At 43.5% G+C, this 25,279-nt stretch overlaps 1 protein-coding gene across 1 annotated transcript in view; it reads left to right on the forward strand.

The window, feature by feature from the left end:
- Nucleotides 1-19,125: 19,125 nt before the first annotated feature.
- DGKQ (diacylglycerol kinase theta) overlaps nt 19,126-25,279 on the forward strand; it is an 88,131-nt gene continuing 81,977 nt past the window's right edge. The window contains exon 1 of the mRNA XM_066339281.1: nt 19,126-19,324. Within this exon, the coding sequence (XP_066195378.1) occupies nt 19,126-19,324 (199 nt within the window). The remainder of the gene's footprint in view (nt 19,325-25,279) is intronic.

Consider the following 25,279-nt stretch of genomic DNA (forward strand, 5'->3'; position numbering starts at 1 on the left):
TAGTAATGACTGTTCAGATTTTCAGTGTGCAACAGGAGTACAAGTCCGAAAATAGACAGTTTGACAGCTCACAGAAGACCTCTCAGAAATACCACAGTAGATTCTGGTTATTGAACTAAGTGAGGGCATACTGCATTTCCACCTTTAATTAAATGATTGTGCATCCTCTAAAGAAAATTCTGTCGTCGACATATTTTAATAAATATGGTCTTAGCACTGGTTAACTTAATTGTCTTTTTTAAAAATGAAAATATAGAAATCTTCAGAAAGTTGCAGTTAGGTTTATTGAACTTCAGTTTCAGCAGCAAAACAAAGATTTAACTTCTGCCATCTACTGGTTAAATGGGGTTCAGCAGAGGCTCGTTGTCTCTCCTACCGGTGAGAGTATTGACTTGAGAGCTCAGATCCTCTACTTAGTCCCAAGCAGAAACTCACACAAGTATATTGTCAAGGAATAATATTGTTTTCTTGTAGAATAAAAACATTTGTTCGAATCTACCACAAGAACTGAAGAAAAGAGATGTGAGGATGGCACTATGTACCACCAATTATAGAATAAATATTGCCTGGGACAAGTAAAAGTCTTCACTGTCAGCACTGCATCTTCAGCACCAGACTATGTAATGTTTTGGAAAATTTCTTCCAAAGTAGATAATTTATGATCAGCTTATAGTTGCTGTATGGAGCATGAAAAAGAAGAACTGTTTGCACCGTAGAAGTGGAAGGATTGTTCTTATCCCTTTTGAGAGTAATGATATAATTTGCAGTAAATACAGTGTATTTCCCTGAATATCTGGAATGGTGTAGAGGACTTTAACCCAGACTAGATTCCTGTGAATGCTCAACTGGAAACAACCTATATTCAGAATGTTATTTTAACTTCTGGTGTATAGGTGATGTACAACACCCTTGCACACAGTAACCCTGGATTTGTGCTGTTAATAGTTTGTGTTGCAGTTGTACTAACACCCCCTTACTGAGCTCAGGACTCAGGCAGAACACGCTACTAATCTGATACAGCAGGATGAAGTGGGGAGTAAGCTAGTCCACAAAGCTGATAGAGGAAACAAACTCTAGAGTCCAAGCAATTTATAATCTATCACATGGCTAGTCTAAGATAGTTTTCACTTTGCCACTGTACCTGCCTAAAGAACTTGAGCACAGAGTCACTAGCCTTTACCTAAGAGGCACCTGTTCCCTACTACATGCTTGCTGCGTGCATTTGGTGACTGGTAACCGTAACAACCTTGGACTGCAGCACCACCCTTTCCTTCCATGCAGTTTCTGTGTTCAGGAATACTTCCCTGTACTGACTAGTAATTGCTTGTAGTTGCTCTGACATCTAGAACTTCATTAAAAACAACCGGTACCTTATAGAAAGCAATGGAAAACACACTTTTTGAACAGAGGTCCACATTTTATGCTGCCTATACATAACCATTTTGCTCAAAGAGCATTAAAGATACACAGAAGAGTAGTAGGAATTTCTTTGCTGCACTCTAATGTAGTTAGAGTGGTAGGCAGTGTAGGTAGACTGTTTTTCTGTAACATTTTACTTATTATTATGCCTGAACGTGAGTGACTGTTCTTTAGTACTTTTCAGTGAAAAAATGGATACTGCCTGTTTTTCCCAAGATGTTTTTATTCGTACTTTGTTTTTTGATTCCTCAATTTTCTCACAGCAAATTAACATACTGAATAAAACCAGCAATTGCAATTTAAGAATATTCCACTTAGTTGCTCCCAAGGCTTCCTGAACAGAGTAGATCAGACCATCAGATTGCCTATGATATGGCACAGTCAGGATAGATGCTTCCCTGACATATTTTCCTGCCTCTGAGGGCAGAGAGCAAATGCATCGTGACAGAAATACCCTGACCACTAGTGAAAGTGAGAGCACAGAGCTAAATTACATCTCACAAAAAATGTCCTTTTTGCCTGTTTGTAGTTCAATTCTTTGCACACAAACACAGAACAGGAGGATAACCTAGCAAAGAACACAGAGGTTGGTGGGCTTTTTTTACCCTGCTTCTGAGCACAACATCTAGATGCCGTGAGAGTGAGAAATCCTCTACTACTTCTCTATATGCAAAGAGTACCTCTATTGTTAATCTCTCTTCAGTGAACAGACTGCCTAATTTACCAGAGACCTTAATGAAAAGCTGTGATTTTGTCAAGAGAAAGCTATCCAATGGGATCTCTTATGAAATGTTAACTTGATTGTTACCAGGCCCTCAGTGCTTCATTTCCATCAGTGAAATCTCATTCACCTTTTTTCCTAATGCACTTCAACACTTCAGTGCTTAGATTTCCATCATGTCAGTGGTCTGTGGTGGAAATCTGCATGATTCATGGCTATTCTGTCCTGTAATCAGCCTGAAGGTAGGTTCCTAGATTTAGGATGAGCTTTTAGCTTCTCTCCAGGCCCATCACAGCTTTGGTGCTGGAGGTGCTGGTGCCTGTTCCCATATTGTAAGGCACAGGTGCAGGATTGCTGTTAACTTAGTAGTAGGCCCATTTTTAAGCTAGATGCTCATTTCTTTTGGCTCGTGGGGAATTTAAGGACATCAATTCTGCAATAATAAGGGTCACTGCCACAGTTCCTTCCCTGGCTGATCATCTGAAATGTCACACTGTTGCCCTAGTGATTGGCTGCCCTGCATACCCAGAAAATTTCTATCAATGACTGCGTACTGGTCCTGTCCAATTGTGACACAGAGCACACAAGCAAGTTTTACTTGCAGCATGGACTGGAAAACTCTTCGTGAAATCTTGAACTGAGTTACATATTGTAAAGTTTTGTCTGCACAACAAGGTGATAAAGCAAGTCAACAGTCCTGCTGGGAGAATGTGGAGAACCTCTTTAATATTGAACTTGGATCTATCTTTAAGGTTGCCCCTCCTCTGAGTTCCAGAGTACTCTCCTATTCCACATTATTCAGTGAAATAAACACCTACAAAACTAGTGCTTGCAGCAGCATTCACATGAATTATCTTTCCATTAATCAACCACGGACTGCACTCTACAGAACCCATTTTAGTTACAAACTGTTAGAGAACAGAAGAAGGAAATGTAGTGGTAACCAGGGGTAGCAAATGGGGACTTGGCAGCTAACAGTCCAGTTTTTATTTTTCACAGATAGAGATACACTGCTGCCCCTCCTTCTGTTTTCCTTATTGCTCATCTCCAAGTCAGTGCTTTCCTGGTCAGAGGATGTTTACTTCTGTTCAGCTGTACCATAGGAGAGAGTGATCTGCTGGTGAGGGGCAGATGGCTTTAGCACAGCATTGCCATTACAGGGGACACCAAGGGTGCACAGAAGAACTGCTGAAGACTGTGCTGGAGCCAGCACTATAGCATGCCCCTTAGCACCAGCCCAGATGCTACTCCAAGAGAACATGGGGGGCCCTGTAGGTGTTGGGTTATATGGAGTGCCAGATGCCTCTTCCCAGGGTGATTCTGGGGAGGTTGAAGTCTGGCTGAGGTACAGGGTTCAGGTACAGAGCTGTCTGGTGCAGAAGCTGTGGAAGAAGGCAGCACCCCACATAGCACCAGGGAGGATGAGCAGGAAGGCGACAGGATACCTCTAAGGAGGTGCCTGTGCAGAGGTAAGTGCTGGAGCCCTCTGCAGCAGTGATGGGTGCAGAACTCTGGCTGTGTGAACAGCACTTTGGTTCAGGCATCACTGCCAGTCAGCCCTGCTGTGCACACGCAGAGAACTGTGCCAGGCCATTGACTTCTCAGGAACCAAGGAGCCTAGACCACAACTTATCAGGACCTAACAGAACCATCCTGGGCAGGACTAGCCAAAACTAAAACTGCTGTGGTTGTACTAGGCCAAGGCAGGTTAACTACAAATCAACCACATTACACTATAGACGTCTGTTGCCCCACCCTGAGGCCACTGAGCTCTCCTGTACAGCAGTGGACTGCAGTTGTTCAATTACATTATATTTAATTATCTTTCAGTAATTGTTTAATTATAATTTTATAATGATTTATTCATAAACAAACCCCTTTAACTCCACAGAGATGTCTTATTTTAAGAATTTACATGCAACAACTGCTTAAAAGGACTCACAAGGTGGGAAGGTTCAGACTCCCAAGGTGGAAATGTTAGGAGCTTGTGACTCCTGGCAACAGGAGAATGACTCCTTTTGGTCATCTAGGTATGAACTGAAGGCACTCAGGTGCAATACTCTGAAAACAGATAAACAGAAATAAGTTGGTCGGGAAAGACATCTGAGCCCCTCATGAGGACAGAGCAAGTCATGGTGGCTGGAGACTTTACTTTTGCTGACCTCTCTGTCTCAGAAGGTTTGCTGCTTGCCAGGGCGTTTCACCTGGGGTGCTTTTGTCAAGCCCTCAGACCATGACCTCCTGTCATCCATGTGGGCACCAGTGACACGGCTAAAGGAGAATCTCATGTGTAAGCCCACCACTTTGGAGTATAGCACATCACTCTGGAGTCTAGGACACACAGTATTTCTTTACATTCTTGCTGCTGAAGAAGTAGATCTATCCTGTAGGCTAACAAGTTCTGTCAGACATAGAAATAGATAATGCTACATATTTATACATACACACATATATTAAAAAATGGTGGTTTATATGCTGGGTTCCTAATACATTATTGGAGTGTAGAATCAGAAATCACAATGTGGTTTTAACAACAAGACCTGGGCATTTTATTTTCAGAGTGCACAACACTTACTAAACCTTAACAGCAATCTGTTATTCCATATGTGGGTGTTTCTGCATATTTTGCATTTCAGAATGCATTAAGCTACTCTATTCATAAAAATTGCTTTCATGTTCCCTAGGTCCAGAGACAAAACATGACTAAGACAAACTGACAATCCTTTACAATCTTTTAATCCTTTATAAATAAATAAATCAAACCCTAGCTGTTTTTTTGGTTGGTGTTTTTCTCCCAGAGAAGTGATTCATTAACTCTGAGCAAAACCCTTATGTACTCTGTCAGGAAGTTATTTGTTCTGTAAGCTAAGAGCTGGAAATAAGCTATTAAATATTAAAATCAGTATCTTTGAAGCACAAATAACTTGCCTTTAATATCATCATATTTGCTAGCTGGCTGGGTCTAAAATTTCAACCTCTTGACTTTGCTATGTTGTTACACAGTTTACTTTCAGCTCTGATATGGCTTATTATTTGCTAAGTCTCAGTTTAGTTAGCGGAACTAGAGAAACTCCTGAGATAGTAAGAAGTGTAAATGCTAAAATAAAATATGAGTTCTGCAGTTATGTCTGCTTGTGATAAATGTATCTACCTTTTCATTAAATACTTACTACTTCTGACTATAATGATTTGGTGAAATAAAGGTATATTACTTGATGGGATCTCTGTAGGGTTTTTTCCCCCACAAGAGATGGGTGAATTTGAACTGAAGGATTTTCTTGTCTTTTAAGTCTCTGTACCTATGTGAAAAGTGTGCATATATTTAATAGATAAATATTAAGGTGTAATTTTGTTTAGATTATGCAGTCTAATGTGTTCCTTATTATAACCTTTATTTGAAAATGTATAGTCTCATAATCTGACTAAATACAGAACCAAGTAAAAAGTTGAAAGACATACCATATCTTACTGCAAACTTGGAACTGACACAGAACTTTCTGCTGGCTTTCCATAGCAGGGCTTTTGCTTCTCTTACTCCGAGACAGTTGGTGCTTTTAACTAACAAGTCAGCACTTGATTTCTTTCTATTGTGAATAGAACAATTGTTTTAAATACTTTTTTCAGAAACTGTAGAGTTATTATGAAGAAAAAAAAAGTACTAGTTATATGCTAGGTACTTAGCTTTTAATTTTTTTTTTTTTTTTTTTTGTATTGTGGGTATAAGAATTTGAATTTTCTTTTGTTTTCCATTGCAAGACAAAGAGTGCACCAACATGATCTAAAACTTTTGTTGTCTCTTCAGCTGTGAGATTTGGGGGAAAAAAAGAAAGGTATCCTATTTAAATTAACATCAGGAATTACTTTTAATTGAGATATCACCAACTAGAAGAGGTGAAAAAACTGCAAATCTGAAACCTCTCTTGTTTAGGAAGGTTATACTTCATCAGCCACTTCCTTTCATGAGCCAAAACATCATTATCCCTCAATTTCCAAATATTGATGTGCTGGTTTAAACCAAATGAAACCAGCCCCTCTGTAGCTCTTCTTCCCTGCTGGTTGCCAACAGGAAGGCACATTCAAAGCACCTCTTGTATTTTAAATTCTTGGTTCCTAGAAGCCAAAATTTATTTTAAAATTTCCTTTTCAACCTCTGAATATGGTTTGTGTCATTCTTCTCTTCCAATTCCTTGTGGTAATGAAAGGGGATTCAGAAAACAGAAGTAACAATATAGAAGATTCCAGTAATCTAGAAAGGCTTTTGCTTTTGGCTCTATGGGATAGGTACCATTGGATTTCATACTTTCACAGTTCATCAACATGTAAATAACACATTTTATAGAAACAGAAATTCAGCAATTATCTGGCATTTGGGAAGCTAATGATTCCCACTCCTGTCATGTGAGTGGATGGATTAAATTGTTCATAGCTCTCTGAGAAACCAGGAAATGCGAAGGCCAGGACAGTCCACTTAAAAACAGCACAGCTCCATCTGCTTTTCACCCACTACTTCCATATTTATACAGTCTTACAAAATCCTCTCTGGATCTCACCTGGATCTGACATAATTATTTATTTTCAGATTTTTTGAAGCTTGCTTACAAACAAATTGCTTAATGAAAGAATTGAGTAACTGAATTTCATACTTAGTGTCAAGAGAGCTCTGGTATAATTAATTGTATTCCTTAAAGGATAAAAACATCATGTGATATTGACACCACATCAAACTTATTTAATCTTGTACATAAATTTGGGATGATGTACCAGAACTTTCATTTCTCAGTTGTAGCAAAGGCTTTCTATCTGTCACAGTATGTTTTCTCCCTAGACATAAAGAGTACAAGAAGGTTACAAAAGGTTCAGAAGATCCAAGGTGCAAACTTTGCTCCATTTACCGAATACACCTCTACCAAGCCAAGAAACTTTTGACAATGACACAAGAAAAATGACAATTTTCCTGTACTGCCAGCCCTGGTGTTGTGTAACCTGAGTTTAATGAGGTTATAGAGTCCAAAGTGCCCCAAAATGTTTATCAGGGCATAAAAAGAAGTAAATTTTCTTTCCAGAGTTCTTGTATTTTTTTCTTAATCCTGTCTTACTAATCTTGTCAGAACAAAGCCAATAGATGCTCAAAGAATTTTGTTTGTTTTCGTCTGTGAGGCACTTCTTTATGGAAAAAAAAAATTAAGATATACCTAAGAAGTGGTAGTTTTATCCTGTTTGTTTCATCTTTCAGTTACCAATCTGTAGAGCAACAACTCCTGGATGAGGAAAAAAACACTTCTAATGAGTTATCACATTTGTGAATGTGACAACTCCAGTAATAATTCTTTGCCTCACTTCTTTTCTACTGTCTAGGGCAGCAGGTGTACTATACACATGAAATGAAAAGGATGACCACCCTTCAGCTGCTGCTGTACTCCAATCATCGGATGGTTTATGTTGTTTTGACTGGTAATACAGGTTGCTGAGAGATGAGAAGTTAAAGCACAAAAAGTTTAGTCCTTGCCCCTGTGTTACAGCTTTTAAATATGTATCTGAAGAGTCAGTTGTTAGAAAATAGCCAAAATCTCACACTTAATTTACATCTCAACTATAAAAAATACCATTCTATGGTCTTCTGTCAAAGAAACTCTGTAACTACCTGACCTGCTAAGTAATTCAGTGATGTATGTAATTATTTGTAAATTGAATTCATTTTCCCCTTTTATAAAAAGACTGATTGATTACTTCCTCAGGCTTTTGAAACAGTCAGATTCTGATAAAATTATAAGGTAGTTTCCCAGATTGTAGGAAAGACTTGTTCATATGAGTTTCAGCTTTCCAAATCTTGGGCCTCTGACTCTTAAGAGGGGAAGAACTATTAGAGCCACAGAAAAGAAACACATTCCAAGAGGGCAGGCTATGTTGAAAAGAAAGGCAGGACAGGTCAGTGGAACTTCACTTAACCTCCTCCTCTGCTTGACTGCCTTTAGGGTAAAGAGGTTTCTCCTCAAATCCTGCCTGAACACCTAGTTTGAAGTTCTCTCTTAGTCTCTTGTCCTCACAGTATGCATTCCTGTAAAGAATCTTGGTCCATCCTCTTTAAAACCTCTGTGTCAGTACTACAGATCTCCTGGAAACTGTCTTTTCTTCAGGCAGAGTGATTCCTGCTCCCTCAGCCTTCTCTGCACAGGCTAAGTGCACAAACTCCTAACCACCTCATGGGTCTCCACTGAACTTGCTCCAGCAGTTTGTCAGGCATTTCCTTTATGGAGGTCAAAGCTGAATGCGATAGTCCAGTATCGTAGTGCTGGGGAGACAGAAATAATCCCTTCTCTCACCTGACTAGCTGTGCTTCTGGACAGCACAGGATGCTGTTTATGCTGGCTGTTGCCAGTGAGCACAGCTGGCTCACTGAAAACCAAGACACTCAGGACCTTTTCTACAGTGCTACCCTTCAGCCTGTCTGCTCATTTGGAGGTCAAAGACAGTGTGTCCCCTATAGACAATGCTGGCACACTGGTAACAACAACTGAGGGGAAAGCTGAGGTACTCAACAACTTCTTTTGCCGCAGTCTTCAAGGGTAACCCCTCTTCCCACATCTCTTCAGTGGACAAACAGCAGGATGGGGACCGGGGAAACAAAGTCTCTCCCACTCTAAGCAAAGATCAGGTTCACGGCCCCCTGAAGAACTTGAACATACTTAAAAGTCTACAGGTGCCAGTCAGATGCATCCTAGAGCTCCCTACAGGGAACCAGCTGATGTAATTGCCAAGCCAGTCTCCATGACATTTGAAAAGTTGTGGCTGTCAAGTGAAGTCCCAAGTGACTGGAAAAGGGAAAACACTGTACCCATCTTCAAAAAGTGTAGAAAGGAAGACCCCTGGAACAACTGACCTGTGGGCATCACCTCTGTGCCAGGGAAGATCATGCTGGAAGCTGTGCTAAGGCACATGGAGGACAGGGATGTGATTTGGGACAGCCAGGATGGCTTTACCAAGGGCAAGTTCTGCCTGACCAACCTGCAGGCCTTCTATGATGGAGTGACTCCACTAGCGGACAAGGGAAAGGCAGCAGATGCTATTTATCAGGATTTTGACATGGTCCTCCACAACATCCTTCTCTCTAAAACTGGAGACAGATGGATTTGATGGGTGAACTGCTACATGGGTAAGAAATCAGTGGCATCCAGAGGGTAGTGGTTAACAGCTCAGAGTTCCAATGGACATCAGTGACCAGTGGTATCCCTCAGGGGTCTCTACTGGGACCAGTGTTATTTGATAGATGAAGTGCACCCTCATCAGATTTGCAGATGACATCAAGTTGAGTGGTGAGGTCGACATCCCTGAAGGACAGGATGCCAAGCAGAAGCACCTGCACAAGCTTGAGAAAGGGGCCCATGGAAATGTCATGAATGTCACAAGGCCAAGTGCAAGGTGCTTCACTTGGTGTTGGGGGCTGGGTTTTGTACCTTTTTACTCTAAAGAATTTTTTCCCCATAAGTTACCAAGGAGACTAAATGTCATACTTAAGACTATTTAACAAAACTAAGGGATGGTCGAAGCTCAGAGGGGAGTGGGGGTTTGGGGCAGAAAAAAGGACAGAGTTTCAGGTAGCCAGGCAGTCTGGTTTTTCGGTGTTCGGGGTGAAAGTACTCAGGCTCTTGCTGGAGGAGTTCACTGTAGTCCAGTCTTGGAAATCTATCATCACCTGCTCACCCTGGAATTCTGAGCTCCTCTGCCGCCCTGCGAGAGCTGGGCCAGCCCTGCCCCGCCGTGGTAGTTCCTGTAGTTTCAGCGCTGCTCGTCTGCTACCGAGTGACCCTGCACCCCTGTCCTGGGTTGTAGTTTAGGGTGTATTCTATCACCATCTTCAGTTAATGGCCCATCAATGCCTTTTGCATGACTCAGAGATAACTCCCTCCGGGCGTTATCTCTCTCTTTAATGGGCCATTAAGGCTCTCTTCCATGACTCATCATCCCATTGTGAGATGCTCCGCCCATGGGGAAGAGCCAAGCATTCTCACCTGGATATAAGCTGGGATTTGGGACAGTAGAAGCAGCCCTCACCCACTGGATTCCCAGAGGACCGGAGCTACCAGACCTTTCTACAAGATTTCTGTTTCAAGAAGACCACCTCGTCTGGACTGTTTCCATCACCCTGATCAGGTTGTATTCTGACTCTGTCACTGGTTTTTCTTTTTGTATTTATTTTATTTTATTCTATTTTATTTTCCTTTTCTTCTCATTAAATTTTATTTCTGACTTAGAGCCTCTTACTTGGTTTGTTTTTAAACCACAACATATTTTTGGCGCCCAACGTGCGGCAGAGGCAATAAGAAAAGTCAGAAATTACAATCTTATTGAGGACACCTGTCTGTTATGATGCCCAACATGCTTACATGTGTCTTATACCTATCTCTCTATATTTTTCCAAACGTGGGGCACTATCTGCCGGCATTAATACTCCTGCATAGACCAGGATATGGTACTAAAATTGCTTTACTGGTCTATTATGTCCATTGCTTGATAAAATCTGAGGCAATGAACATTATTCAGAATATATACCCAGTTTTGTATTCTTGTTCTAGTCTAGGATGCTACGTCTGGAGCCTCAACAATCTCACCCAGCCCCTGTGGGGAGGAGTAAAGAATGATTTTTTCCAGCTTTTCAGGAAGGACACAGCAGTTTTTGAAAATATTGAGTACCCTCTGGATGCCAAGGACAGCATAATGTTCTTGTTAGTCTTGCTTGGTTTTCTCTGTACAGCCTGCACCATGCTTAGAATCAAAACACTGCATGGTGTGTTGGAGCATGTTCTTAAAGAAGTAGAAGAGGTAAAAAGAAGCAAAGCAATAACATCGACGACTACACAGACTCTCACAGAGGAAAAAGGAACCAAAAGTGCTGTCAGCATCTCCACACAAACCGTCACTGAACCGGAACAGCCTAAACCAGTAGCAGTTGCCACCACTCAGAAGAAGAAATCAAGGAGCAAATCAGTCCGCATAGCGACTGACGAGGATGGAGCAGGACCTTCGCACTCAGCTGAAGAGACAGAGACAGAGATCATCACTCGCTCTCTATCTCTGGGTGAGCTGCGTGACCTGCGAAGGGAATTCACCCGTCAGACCAACGAGTCCATCCTCACCTGGCTGCTCCGCATCTGGGATGCTGCAGCCAATGACACCATTCTGGATGGAACTGAGGCCAGGCAACTGGGATCACTGTCCCGCGATGTGGTCATTGACCAGGGAATTGGAAAAACCCAAGAAACTCTCAGCCTCTGGCAGCGACTGCTAACAAGTGTGAAAGACAGATACCTTTGTAAAGAAGACCTCCTAGTGCACCAAGGAAAATGGAACACAATAGAACAAGGTATCCGATGCCTAAGGGAATTGGCTGTGCTGGAGATCATTTTTGCAGAAGATGAGAGATTTCCTAAGAGCCCAGATGATGTCCAGTGCACATCACGGATGTGGTTGAGATTTGCACGGCTTGGACCAGAAATGTACTCACGTTACCTGGCAACACTGCAATGGAGAGAAGGTGAGGACAAGGTGGGTGTCCTGGCTAATAAACTAAGGATTTACGAGGACACTGTCACCGCCCCAGTTCGTGCCCATGTCTCATCTGTGGAAACAAGACTGGCTGAGCAAGTCAGGAACTTAATTGAAGAAGGCCATCAGAAACTGAAAAAAGAACTTAAGGAAGAAATTTACGATATTTCACCAGAGCCGACGAGAGTCTCTGCGATTAGGAGCAGGCGTCCCCCAGCCAGGGAGAGAGGATACACACCCCGAGGTAACCTTTGGTCTTTTCTTCGGGAGCATGGAGAAGATATGAAGAAGTGGGATGGAAAACCTACCTCCTCCTTAGCAGCCCGGGTACGTGAACTGAAAAGAGAAATGCCTACAACAAAAAGCTCATCTAGAATCAGTGTTGCTCCGGTCTCTCGTGCACAGAACTCCAGACGTTACAGGAATGATGATATGACTGATCCTCTTGAAGGAACCTCAGCAACTCATTTACAGGAAGAGAACAACGTATGCGATGACCAGGAATAGGGGGGCCCTGCCTCTAGCCAGGAAGAGGAAAGGGACAATCGGATCTACTGGACTGTGTGGATCCGATGGCCTGGCACATCTGACCCACAAAGATATACGGCATTGGTTGACACTGGGGCCCAATGTACCATGATGCCATCAAGGTATGTAGGAACAGAATCCATTTCTATTACAGGAGTAACAGGAGGGTCCCAGGAACTGACTGTATTAGAGGCCGAAGTGAGTTTAACTGGGAAGGAGTGGCAGAAACACCCTATCGCAACTGGCCCAGAGGCCCCATGCATCCTCGGCATAGACTATCTCAGGAATGGATATTTCAAAGATCCAAAAGGATATCGTTGGGCTTTTGGGATAGCCGCAGTGATGAAAGAAGGCATCAGACAATTGAATACCTTGCCTGGTCTCTCAGATGACCCCTCTGCTGTGGGACTGCTGAAAGTAGAAGAACAAGAAGTACCAATTGCCACAGCAACAGTACACCGTCGGCAATACCGCACAGACAGAGACTCTGTGATCCCCATACATGAGATGATCCGCAAACTGGAAAGCCAAGGGGTGGTCAGTAAGGCCCGTTCACCTTTCAACAGCCCGATTTGGCCGGTGCGTAAGTCCAGTGGAGAATGGAGACTGACGGTGGATTACCGTGGTCTGAATGAAGTCACGCCACCACTGAGCGCTGCTGTGCCAGACATGTTAGAGCTTCAGTACGAGCTGGAGTCCAAAGCAGCAAAGTGGTATGCAACCATTGATATCGCCAACGCCTTCTTCTCCATTCCTTTGGCAGCGGAGTGCAGACCTCAGTTTGCCTTCACCTGGAGGGGCGTGCAGTACACCTGGAACCGACTGCCCCAGGGGTGGAAACACAGCCCCACCATCTGCCATGGACTGATCCAGGCTGCACTGGAAAAGGGTGAGGCTCCAGAGCATCTGCAGTACATTGACGACATCATCATATGGGGGAATACACCAGAGGAGGTCTTCAAGAAAGGAGAAGAAATTATCCAAATTCTGCTGAAAGCTGGTTTTGCCATTAAAAGAAGCAAGGTTAAGGGACCAGCTCAAGAAATCCAGTTCTTGGGGGTCAAATGGCAGGATGGTCGTCGCCAAATCCCCACAGAGATAATCAACAAGATCACAGCCATGTCCGCACCTACCAACAAAAAGGAAACACAAGCTTTCCTAGGTGCCATAGGCTTTTGGAGGATGCACATTCCTGAGTACAGTCAGATCGTGAGCCCTCTCTACTTGGTGACCCGCAAGAAGAATGATTTCCACTGGGGGCCTGAACAGCAACAAGCTTTTGTTCAGATCAAGCAAGAGATTGCTCATGCAGTAGCCCTGGGCCCCGTCAGGACGGGACCAGATGTGAGGAATGTGCTTTACTCCGCAGCTGGAAACAATGGTTTGTCTTGGAGCCTTTGGCAGAAGGTGCCTGGGGAGACTCGAGGCCGACCATTGGGATTCTGGAGCAGAAGTTACAGAGGCTCCGAGGCCAACTACACTCCCACAGAGAAGGAGATCTTGGCTGCCTATGAAGGAGTTCAAGCCGCCTCAGAAGTGATTGGCACTGAAACACAGCTGCTTTTGGCACCCCGACTGCCAGTGCTGGGGTGGATGTTTAAGGGAAAGGTTCCTTCCACACATCATGCCACCGATACCACATGGAGCAAATGGATTGCCCTCATTACACAGCGCGCCCGCATTGGAAACCCAAATCGCCCTGGGATTCTGGAAGTTATAACGAACTGGCCGGAAGGTGAAACTTTTGGATTATCGTCTGAAGAAGAAGAAGAAGAAAAGCAAGTAACACGCGCTGAGGAGGCCCCACCATATAATGAGCTACCGGAGACTGAAAGACGATATGCTCTGTTCACTGATGGCTCCTGCCGAATTGTAGGAGCTAACCGGAAATGGAAAGCTGCAGCATGGAGCCCCACACGACAAGTTGCACAAGCTACCGAGGGACAAGGTGGATCGAGTCAAGTTGCAGAGCTTAAAGCTGTCCAGCTGGCTTTGGAAATTGCTGAACGAGAAAAGTGGCCGAGGCTTTATCTCTACACTGACTCATGGATGGTAGCTAATGCTCTGTGGGGATGGCTGAATCGCTGGAAAAAGGCCAATTGGCAGCGCAGAGGAAAACCCATCTGGGCCGCTGACATTTGGCAAGACATTGCCGCCCGAGTAGAGAGGCTGACCGTGAAGGTTCGACATGTGGATGCGCATATACCCAAAAGCCGGGCTAATGAGGAGCATCGCAACAACGAGCAGGTAGACAAAGCTGCCAAGGTGAAAATATCACAAGTGGATCTAGATTGGCAGCACAAGGGAGAATTATTCCTAGCTCGTTGGGCCCATGATGCCTCTGGTCATCAGGGAAGAGATGCAACATATCGATGGGCCCGTGACCGAGGGGTGGACCTTACTATGGACAGCATCTCACAGGTCATCCACAGCTGTGAAACCTGCGCTGCAATCAAACAGGCCAAGCGAATGAAGCCTCTGTGGTATGGTGGACGATGGCTGAAGTACAGGTACGGGGAAGCCTGGCAAATTGACTATATCACCCTTCCCCAAACACGCCAAGGAAAGCGGTACGTGCTGACCATGGTGGAAGTCACCACTGGATGGCTGGAAACCCACCCTGTGCCTCATGCCACTGCCCGGAACACCATCCTGGGCCTTGAAAAACAAATCCTGTGGAGACGCGGCACCCCTGAGAGAATTGAGTCGGACAATGGGACCCATTTCAAGAACAACCTTATAAACACCTGGGCTAGAGAACATGGTATTGAATGGATATACCACATTCCTTATCATGCACCAGCTGCCGGGAAAGTTGAACGGTGCAATGGACTATTAAAGACTGCCCTGAAGGCACTTGGTGGGGGAACCTTCAAGAATTGGGAACTAAACTTAGCCAAAGCCACATGGATAGTTAACACCCGAGGGTCTGTCAATCGGGGTGGTCCTGCCCAGTCTGAACCCTTACACACAGTGGATGGAGACAAAGTACCTGTGGTACACATGAAGGGCATTTTAGGAAAGAGTGTTTGGATTAATCCCACTTCAGGCAAAGGCAGACCCGTCCATGGGATTGTCTTTGCTCAAGGACCTGGCTACACTTGGTGGGTAATGCAGAAAGATGGAGAAACCCGTTGTGTACCACAGGGAGACTTAATTTTAAGTGAGAGCAGTGTGTAAGGTTTCATTCTGTATGTATATATGCATTCATCTGTAAGAATGTATTGATTTAGGCATGTTGTAGATGGTAATAGAATAAGGGGTGGATTGTCCTGGGTTGTAGTTTAGGGTGTATTCTATCACCATCTTCAGTTAATGGCCCATCAATGCCTTTTGCATGACTCAGAGATAACTCCCTCCGGGCGTTATCTCTCTCTTTAATGGGCCATTAAGGCTCTCTTCCATGACTCATCATCCCATTGTGAGATGCTCCGCCCATGGGGAAGAGCCAAGCATTCTCACCTGGATATAAGCTGGGATTTGGGACAGTAGAAGCAGCCCTCACCCACTGGATTCCCAGAGGACCGGAGCTACCAGACCTTTCTACAAGATTTCTGTTTCAAGAAGACCACCTCGTCTGGACTGTTTCCATCACCCTGATCAGGTTGTATTCTGACTCTGTCACTGGTTTTTCTTTTTGTATTTATTTTATTTTATTCTATTTTATTTTCCTTTTCTTCTCATTAAATTTTATTTCTGACTTAGAGCCTCTTACTTGGTTTGTTTTTAAACCACAACAACCCCTCTGCCCTGCCGGGACCCTTGCCTCCGCTCTGCCAGGACATTTCTGCCACTCTGCAATTGCCAGCCCGAGACTCTTTTTTCCACTATTCCCAGCTTGGTGCTCTGAGGATCCTGCGAGGGCACCAAGACCAAACTGCCGTGGGCTTTTGTGAAGCAAAGTCCTCAAAGTTCTTGGTACTCTTTTTGTTATCAATGCTGTAGTTGTGTTCGTTTGTTTGTTTTGTTATATATTAGTAAAGAACTGCTATTTCTATTTCCAAAATCTTTTGCCTAAAAGCTTTTAACTGAAAAAGTTAGAATTGGGAAGAAGGGGGGTGGTGGTGGTAGTTTTCATTCTCCATTCCAAGGGAAGCTCTGGCTTTCCCTGGCAGATACCCGTCTTCCTAAACCGAGACACTTGGGTCAGGACAACCCCCATCACCAGCACAGGCTGGGGCTGCACAGATGGAGAGCAGCCCTTTGAGAAGGACTTGGGGGTGCTGCTGGGACATGACCCAGCCATGGGCACTCCCAGCCTAGAAAGCCAAACATGTCCTGGGCTGCATCCAAAGCAGCGTGGGCAGCAGGAGAGGGAGGGGATTCTGCCCCTCTGCTCTGCTCTGGTGAGACCCCACCTGGAACCCTGCATCCAGCTCTGGGGTCCCAGCACAGGAGGGACATGGAACTGCTGGAGTGAGTCCAGAGGAGGGACACTAAGATGATTACAGGGAGGGAGTATCTCTCTCATACAGAAAGGTGGAGAGAATGGGGATTGTCCAGCTTGGAGAAGACACCTAACTGTAGCCTTCCAGTACCAGAGGGAAGCTGGAGAGGGACTTCGTGAACTCCCTCTCTAGGGACTTTAAGAATAAATAAAAGTGTGTGTACTGGCAGAACAAGAAGAAAATGCTTCAAACTGAAAGACAGTAGGTTTAGATTGGATATTATGAAAAACTTCTGTTCTGTGAGGGTGATGAGGCACTGGAAAATGTCATCCAGAGATGCTGGGGATGCCCCAGCCTGGGATGTGTTCATGGTCATGCTGGGTGGGACTTTGAGCAAATTGGTCTAATGAAAGGTGTCCCTGCACATGGCAGAAGAGATAGATGATCTTTAAGGTTCCTTCCAATCCAAACCAACCTTTGATTCTACAATATGACTCATTTCTTCTGTCGGTTCAGGTCCCTGTAGATGGCAGGATAATGACTGCTCCCTCAGCTTGCTGTCATGTGTGAACTTGGCATCACTTGACAGTACTCCTCTTTGTCACCTTCTCATCATCTTGATAAGCATGCTCAATGCCCAGGTTCCAGGAGAGACCTCGATAATACTACTCCCATTATGGGCCTCCAGGCAGAGTTCAAGTATGACCTACTAACTCCTACCTGCTGAGCTAAACCATCCAACCAGTTTTTACCCATCTCGTTGTCCACCCATGCGGAACCATAACATTCTACTTTGGATACAAAAATATTGTGGAAGACCAAGGTCATAAACCTTGCTGAAGTCAAGGTTATACTAGTGCCCCCTCAGATGTCACAGGTCTACATATTTGTCATGAAAAGTAATCAGGTTGGGCAGCATTGACCATTGTCAAATCCAGTATTGGGTGCTCCTCTCTGTTGTCTTCCCTGTGAACTCAGAAATTAGTTTTAGGAAGACTAAAGCAAGGCTTTGTTTGTGGAAGACGGGACCTATCATTATGTGCTTTGGCTGATTCATTGTCTTCAGCACACCTTCATTGTCAGGCACACACCTTCAAACAAAGGGGCTTCACACTGCTTCCGTCTTCCCTATGCTCCTGTATATCTGGGGATTCATACAGCTCTGTAGTATCTTAGGTATGTTTTTAAAACCATGTTTGTAGAAGCAATTAGAAGTATTTCAAAGCTTATGTATGCAACTACTCACTCATTTTCCCACCATAAAAAGTCATATTAGGCTTTATTTTCTTAATCATTTCTACTGTTTCTCCTTGAGAAGGTCGAATCCTTCTGATCATAACTACTTTCATATTCACAACACAGAAATGAGATGTAAAGTAAGGGTAGTAGAAACTAGAAGACACTAAGAAATTTTAGAATTTCACTGTCGGTCTACAGGATGAGGATTTATTACACAAGAGGTCTATTAAACCAGCTTATCACACCCTTCACCAAAATACATATAAATTAGAGGAACAACAATTTTAACTACCTCTTATTGTCTCTCATTGCTTAATGGAGGTACCTGGATGTTGTTTTGAACAGCTCAGTGGAGATTCTCAATACAAAACTGAGATCAAGGACCCAGCCAGGCAAGTTGAGATGCAGAGAGCATACATCTATATACATAAAATCCAAAATGATAGCCTCCTTTCTTGTCCCCATCCTACTCCATCCATAATGCTTTATCCAATATGTCAAAGAAACAGAGGTCTTCCAGACACTGGCAACATAGAAACATCCATGTGTGTAACCACTTTCCAAACTAGCAACAAGAAGGTTAAGTGAACAAAGGACAAAAAAGCCCTGTGTTATGGAGAAGGAAGGCTTGGCACAACCCCTTATCTTTTCTCATGAGGTCAGAGATGTTGCGTGTAGAAGTCAAAATCTATGGCAAATCACTTTCTTCTGCCAATACAGCATCACAAAACTTCTTGAGATGGAGCTTTGTGTTCTCTAAAACGGTATGACGATGGGATAGCAAAACCTTCCAGATTAATGTCATAGCAAGAAGCTGGAGGTCTTACCTTTGTGTCCAGAGAAGGGCAACGAAGACGGCGAAGGGTCTGGAGCACAAGTCTTACAGGGAGCCGCCGAGGGAGCTGCGGCTGCTCAGCTGGAGAAAAGGAGGCTCGGGGTGACCTTATCGCTCTCTACGACTCCCTGAGAGGAGCTTGTAGCCAGGTGGGGTCGGTCTCTACTCTGAAGCAGCTAGCGACAGGAGAGGGAACACACTGCGGGGCTGCGCCAGGGGAGGGTTAGGATGGAAGCTGGGAGGAGTTTGCGCTCAGAACACGCGGCGAGGCACCAGGCCGTGCCCGGGCGGCGCTGGACAGGCCGGGCGCGGCGCTGAGGCCGCGGCCGACAGGGGGCAGCGCTCGCCGCCCGCCGGCGCTGCCGTGGCGCCGCCCCCGCCGCCGCCCCGGGGCGGAAGCGCGGGCGGGCGAGCGGCGGCCGGCGTGGAGCGCGCGGAGCGGGCGGCCGGCGGGAATGGCGGAGGGAGCGCGCTCGCTGCGCGGCGGCGGCGGCAGCCCGGCCTCCAGCCCGGTGCTGGGCGGGCGGGGCCGCGCCGCGGCGGGGGGCGGCAGCCCGCCGGGCCACGCGTTCCGCAGGGTGACCCTGACCAAGCCCACCTTCTGCCACTACTGCACCGACTTCATCTGGGGGCTGGCCGGCTACCAGTGCGAGGGTAAGGCGCTGCCGGGGCGGCGGCGGGCGTGCGGGACCTGCAGGAGACGCGTCCGGGGCGAGGTGGGGGGGAGGAAAAATTGCCTGAACCCACTGCTGATAAAAACTCTATTCATGATTAGTATCGACAAACTATAGTACTAAAATCTAATTTTAAAATATAATGCAAAACCACAGTAGTAAAACACGATACTGAAATACAGTAATAAAAATAGTGCATTCCATCACAAAAAGAAGTATCTAATGGTAGCAGTCAAAATTCTAGTGATTTGAATGGTCTAGTAACAACAGATGTAAATTGCAAAAATCAAGTCTGAAAACAACAGGAGTGCTGAAAATCCTGTGCCTGTTAAAATTATAGAAATAATTTCTAAAAATAATAATAATTCTAACAAAAATAACATAAAATCGGAGACGTGTCCCTGCTCACTCCCGTGTGGTGACACCAGTGTGTGCTGTGATCCAGTGGTGCCCCAGCCCATCCTGGGGTAGACGCACTGTGAGCCACCACGCACCCCAGCAGCTGAAAGTGGATCTATCCCAGGGACACCTTACTGGCTGAGATCCCTGAGCCCATGAAGAATCTGAGACCTGTGTGGAGTTTAAACCTTTTAAACCTTGGCTCACGCCTGGAAGGGGACAAGGAATCGCTAGGTTTCCTTGCTGGCCTACACAGCAGCTGAGGTTTCTTGGAAGGAACAAAAATTAACTTGTTCTCATGCAGCAAAATCCAGTGGTGTCATAGCAGAAAGAGTGGATCTCTGTGTCCCCCTTTAAAGGAAAACAAGCACATCACCACCACCAAAAAACCCAAACAAAACAGCACAAAACATGATGTCTTCATGAGCATATGCAGTCCAGCTGGCTTGGGTTGCAGCTCCCAGGCCAGGTCCAGAGAGTCAGGTTGTACAAGAGCCTCATTGTTTGGGTGGGTGTCTAACAAGGCTGTAGGTGTAGAACAAATACCCTGCAGTTCTTGAAATAGGTCCTGCCTTTTGTCATTGCCGGGGTAAAGAGAGTGCAGGATTAAGTAAGGTGGAAGCCATGTTCCTGTGTGGTGCAAAGCAAGTCTTGCAAAGCTGGTTTTATATTTGCTTAAAAGTTTTCTGAGAGAAGTGTCAGTCTGTCTGTGTGGCACTGCTTACCCTATTATTCTTGTTCTGTGAATAACAATATTCTTACTGTGTGAATAATTCTTCCATCACTGACATAAAAAACAGCAAATTTTTGGAGTAATAAAACTGGGCATTCAAGTGCCAGTTTGCCAGTTAAAGATCTGAATAGGGTTTTTTTGTAATGCTAACAAGTAATGCTAACAAAACATGAAAGGACCTGAATGTCTCATGGGTTTTTTTTCCCACTCACATATAACATGCTTAAAGTTAATGTATTGCTGCAAATTGCACTTAGGACTTTTTTCCTAGTTTTCCACTGCAGTTGATGTTTTGGCACTGTTTATCCTCTTTGGTTTTTCATGCAGAATTCTGGATAAGCATCCTTAGCACTACTGTCTAATGACCATATGCTTATGAGGCACTTCAAGCTGCGTGGTTAAAATAGTTTTTTAAAACTACATCTGAAAACTCTACCCCAAGCAAATCACCTCTGTGAGGAATAATAAATACAACAGAGAGGAAATACTCTCAGTTTTCATTAGCTCTAACATTCTCTGCACAGAGTGTATAGGAAAACCCTGTAATGGCTCCTGGCACATCAGTGTCTCCACTGGAAGAATTGACTTCTCATTAGCTTGTTTGATTTTGTTTGGGTTTTGTCCTTTCCTCTGTTTTCAACCAGGTATGCTTAGAGTCATGTTTGACTTTCCAGGAACTTACTACTAAACAACAAATCTCAAAACCAATGGGTCATTTGCTTGTGTGTCTGCTGCTGTCAAGTTCCAAGTTATTTAATAAATGACAACATGATTTCTTAAACAGCATTTTATGTAAATTCCATTTAATAGTTACCTCCTTGTCATATTAACTCAACTAATGGCGTTTGATCATTGAACTTTAGAAAGTGATAGAAGGAGTGCCAGGCTGTTAAAACAAAAAAGTCACCCACCCAGCTATTAGAGAAGGAAACGTTTGCTGTAGACTTGAAAAACATAGTAGATAATTGCTGCCTCTTTTTTTTTTCTCTGTAGAGAGTCTAGGTTTGCAGGTGTAATTGCACCTATCTTTGGACTCCGTTTGATAAACCACCTACAGGCTTCAACATGAAGCCATTGAGGTGCCTTGCTCATGAGTGATTGCTCTTCCACTTCTGTAGGTTCAGGTGCTCAGTCTCCTGATGCTGTTTGTGTTGACATTCCCTGAAGCTGGTTATTACCAAAACACATGGTTTCCAATATTTGAAGGGAACCAGGCTTGCCCGTGGTGTGACTCTGCCATTTATTGAAAGGAAAGAAAAAAAAAATCAAACAAAAATGCCCACCTCCTATCTGTTATTAGTTTGAGTAGCTGTATGGCCTAAATGACCTGGATTTGTGTTTTAATTGTGATTGACTTTTAGACCCTTGGAGAATGGCATCTTCTATGTGTGAATGATCAAGTTTGTGGAGTTTTTCCATAAACTTATCAACTACTTAGTAGCCTGGCATGTGTCCATGTGGCTTACATAGCTGTGAGGCAAAAGTACAAGAAAATAGAATAAATTCTCAAAACATTTCTGATTGTGGAGGGCAAGAGGTCCTTAGGTTTTCTCTGTGAGTTCCAAAAAAATAAATGGAAGAGAGATGCTCTGATGCTCTCCATGCAAGGCACAAAGTGTCCTGTATCTAATGTGATTTTTCAAAAGTAGGATACTATCCCCTACTCCAGTTCAGGGCCAGATCACTGTCACCAGCACTTTGTATGGGATTGAAGGTACTCTGGGGGAGAATTGCAGCTCTCTTGCTTAGATTAGCAAGGTATTTTTACAAATGAAATTTTATAGGGAATGCAGTAGTCTTCCTGTGTGGAATAGTTGTCCAGCTGGATCTGAAGATGTCACTGTATTAAGTGTCTGTGCACATATTTATTGTAATATCAGTCAATCAGGCTTGCATCTGTGGTTTATTCACATCTCCCTACCCAAACAAATCTGTTTTCTGTAACCTCTTGTAAATAACTATTTTTTCTACCACTTTGCTATTTGCAGCTGTGACTTCCTTTGATAAGTGTGTGTGTATGTGTGACAGAATAAGTGAAGCTTGAGTTGTAGCATGAAAACTACTCTCTTATATTGCTCTTTCTTTCCTAAGCATGGTCATTTCAGGTTTGAGTGGGTTTAAACTTCCTCAGGCTTGGCAAAGAAGAGGCAATGTAAGTGACTGAGGTTTTGTGCATGTGTGTATGCATCTTAGAAATGAAAAATACTAGACCCATGAATTCTATATAGGAAGTGTAGAGAGAGCTCTTGCTGGTAGTTCACGGAAGGACCAATTTCATACACTAAAAGGTAGCTAGCAGATATTTTATACTGAAGTTTGGGATTAGTTTTAGCCACCAATAAAAACATTTCTTTCCACAGTGCTTTTATTTTACATAAAACACTTAGGGAAAAAAAATGTTGGAAGAATTGTGGATCAGTAAGTTTCAGGGTCTACAAATATTTCCAGTTCTATAAAACTTTCTAATGTACAGTCAGTTTGGTTTATTTTAGCCAAGGATACAATATAGGGGATTTAACTAATAAGCAAGTTTGATTGCAAATTTACAATTGTTTAACCATTTTAGGTTTTTTATAGATATATATTTCGTTAGAATATTTATGGGAAGCTGCAGTCATGGACTTTTTGGTATGTGTTTGAGCAGATAAGGCACTTGTCTTGATATGAAGACACTAAGTCAAATAATGTTTTGAGAAACAACATCTTAGTTTTCCGTTTTTGTTTTCAGAGAAGGAGTTGAGGGGATTTGGGGAGGTGGGGAGGTTAAATTATTCTTTTTAGGCTTCTAAGCAGAACCTCCAAACTTATTCCAATATGTATAAAGCTTTGTTTCTCTTAATCTGATTTAGATGTTGGCTGACAACACCACAGCTTTTCCAGAATAAAATGTAAACGGTGGATCTGAGTTATATTTATGCCATAAATCTCAGATTTGGCAAGACAGCCAGAAAGCTGCTGTGATTTATACGGGCATGTCCCAGATAAGGACAAGCCATGTTGTTCCTTGTTGATTTAGGAGAGCCTGGAGATATTCAGACAGTATTTGCAGCAGTCTTCAGATGCATATTTTGGACAAATTTTGTATGCAGTCTATTAAATTTAAAGGCTGTTCTAGGAAAATAGAGTCAGATAGAGAACGTGTGTTAAAGCTGGGAGTTTGTTGAGATATGGAAGTAGTAGCAGGGAATAAGGGGACAAGGGGCAGTCTCCTTGGACTCTCATCCTTTCTAGTTCTGTTGTTGAGACACATGTGAAACATCCTTGACCCTACAGGTTTCATTCAGATCTGTTTTGAAGGAAGTGAGTAATATATGAGATTCCTCCAAGAGTGTTAATGCTTGCAGTTCAAAAGGAAAAACATATTCTTCCTTTTTGTGGTGAGCTTCACTTGGTTTTGGTGCATTTTGAACTAAAAATAAAAGCTGCAAGAAGTTAAAACCACAATACAATTTTGCTTGTATCTTCCAATCAGTTTGCATTTTCAAGACTTGGGACTTTGCTGTCTTTATTCTTCAGTGGTTTTCTTGTCAGTGGTGGGGCCTTTCTGTGCAGCATGAAGATTTTTGCTGCTGAGATATTTGAGTGAATGTGACTTTCCTGCATTTAAAACTTAGATGGAGCAAACAAAGACTGAAAAAAACCCCACACCCCAAAACCAGAAACAACCCCCCAAAAATCCATGAAACAAAACCTTACACAGAAACTTGGCTCAGTTGAGCTGATATACAAGTTGAGGAAAATATTTGGAGCATTGAAAAATGCAATTTACTAGTCTGGATTTGAAGGATAATCCATTTTGTACTGAAGAGAATTCATGCTTTTCTGTTCCCTACCTCCTCCTGACAGTGCCTCAGAGGAAAATATCACTGTCTCCATCAGTGATGCAGAGAGAAGGACAGGGTGCTTTGTGAGAATGCACACAGCTTTTGTAGCTGGAAGCTATAGTTTGCGTTGATAGCATTAGCCCAGATTTCAGTCCAGAAACTCAATTAAGTAGTAAATAACTTACTGCAGAAAGCGCTAAAGTCTGTAATTCAATACCAAGCCTTGCACAGCACTTTCATATATCATCTGTGTTACTGCCTTAGTCTGACTCGCTGAGCAGTGACAAAAGCACTAAGGAAGGTGCTTATCAACTCATCATGGTGTGAAATGGCTGCGACTGGTGCTCTGCAAGTTCTCTTTCTAGATGATCATTTATCAAATATACCTTAGACATAATATGTTCAAATGTTTCTCAGCCATCTTTGAGGGTAGTATCCTGGACTCCTTTTAATTTTGTACAAAAGTTTTCAGTCTTCCTCTGGTAAGTTTCCTACATGCCATAGTTCTTGCTGTCCTGTGCTAAGGATCTAGAAAGGTTTTATTCTTTCATGCTGTCGTGTGGGAGATAAATACCGGACTAGATATTTCTTTGTCATAAACAAGAGACAGTGAACTTTCAGGCTTTCCCCCTAAAACTGAGTCTTTTAACAGTATTTTGTTTAAAACTTGTTCAGCGTTTCAGTCAGAAGTTACCTCAGTACTTAATGGGTAAAGAAGCACTTGCCTGTTCTCATTTTCAGTGATGTGTATGTGCATTTGATGGGTGCTAATGCAGTTCCTGCTTCAGGTTTCCTTTCTTTTTGGAAACCGGTACATTTTGATAACACTTCCCCTTGCTCTAGGGATGGCATGTGTTCCTTCTTTATAGATGTAGAAGTCTGTGTTAACACGGTTTGCATGCACATCTCTGTGTGGTTGCTCAGTCCTTCTTCAGTTTACTGCTCAGCAATTTTTTCTGGTGGTTATGTTAGTTGTATT

This window comes from Sylvia atricapilla, chromosome Z, assembly GCF_009819655.1.
Source record: "Sylvia atricapilla isolate bSylAtr1 chromosome Z, bSylAtr1.pri, whole genome shotgun sequence".
In the NCBI taxonomy this organism is placed as follows: Eukaryota; Metazoa; Chordata; class Aves; order Passeriformes; family Sylviidae; genus Sylvia; species Sylvia atricapilla.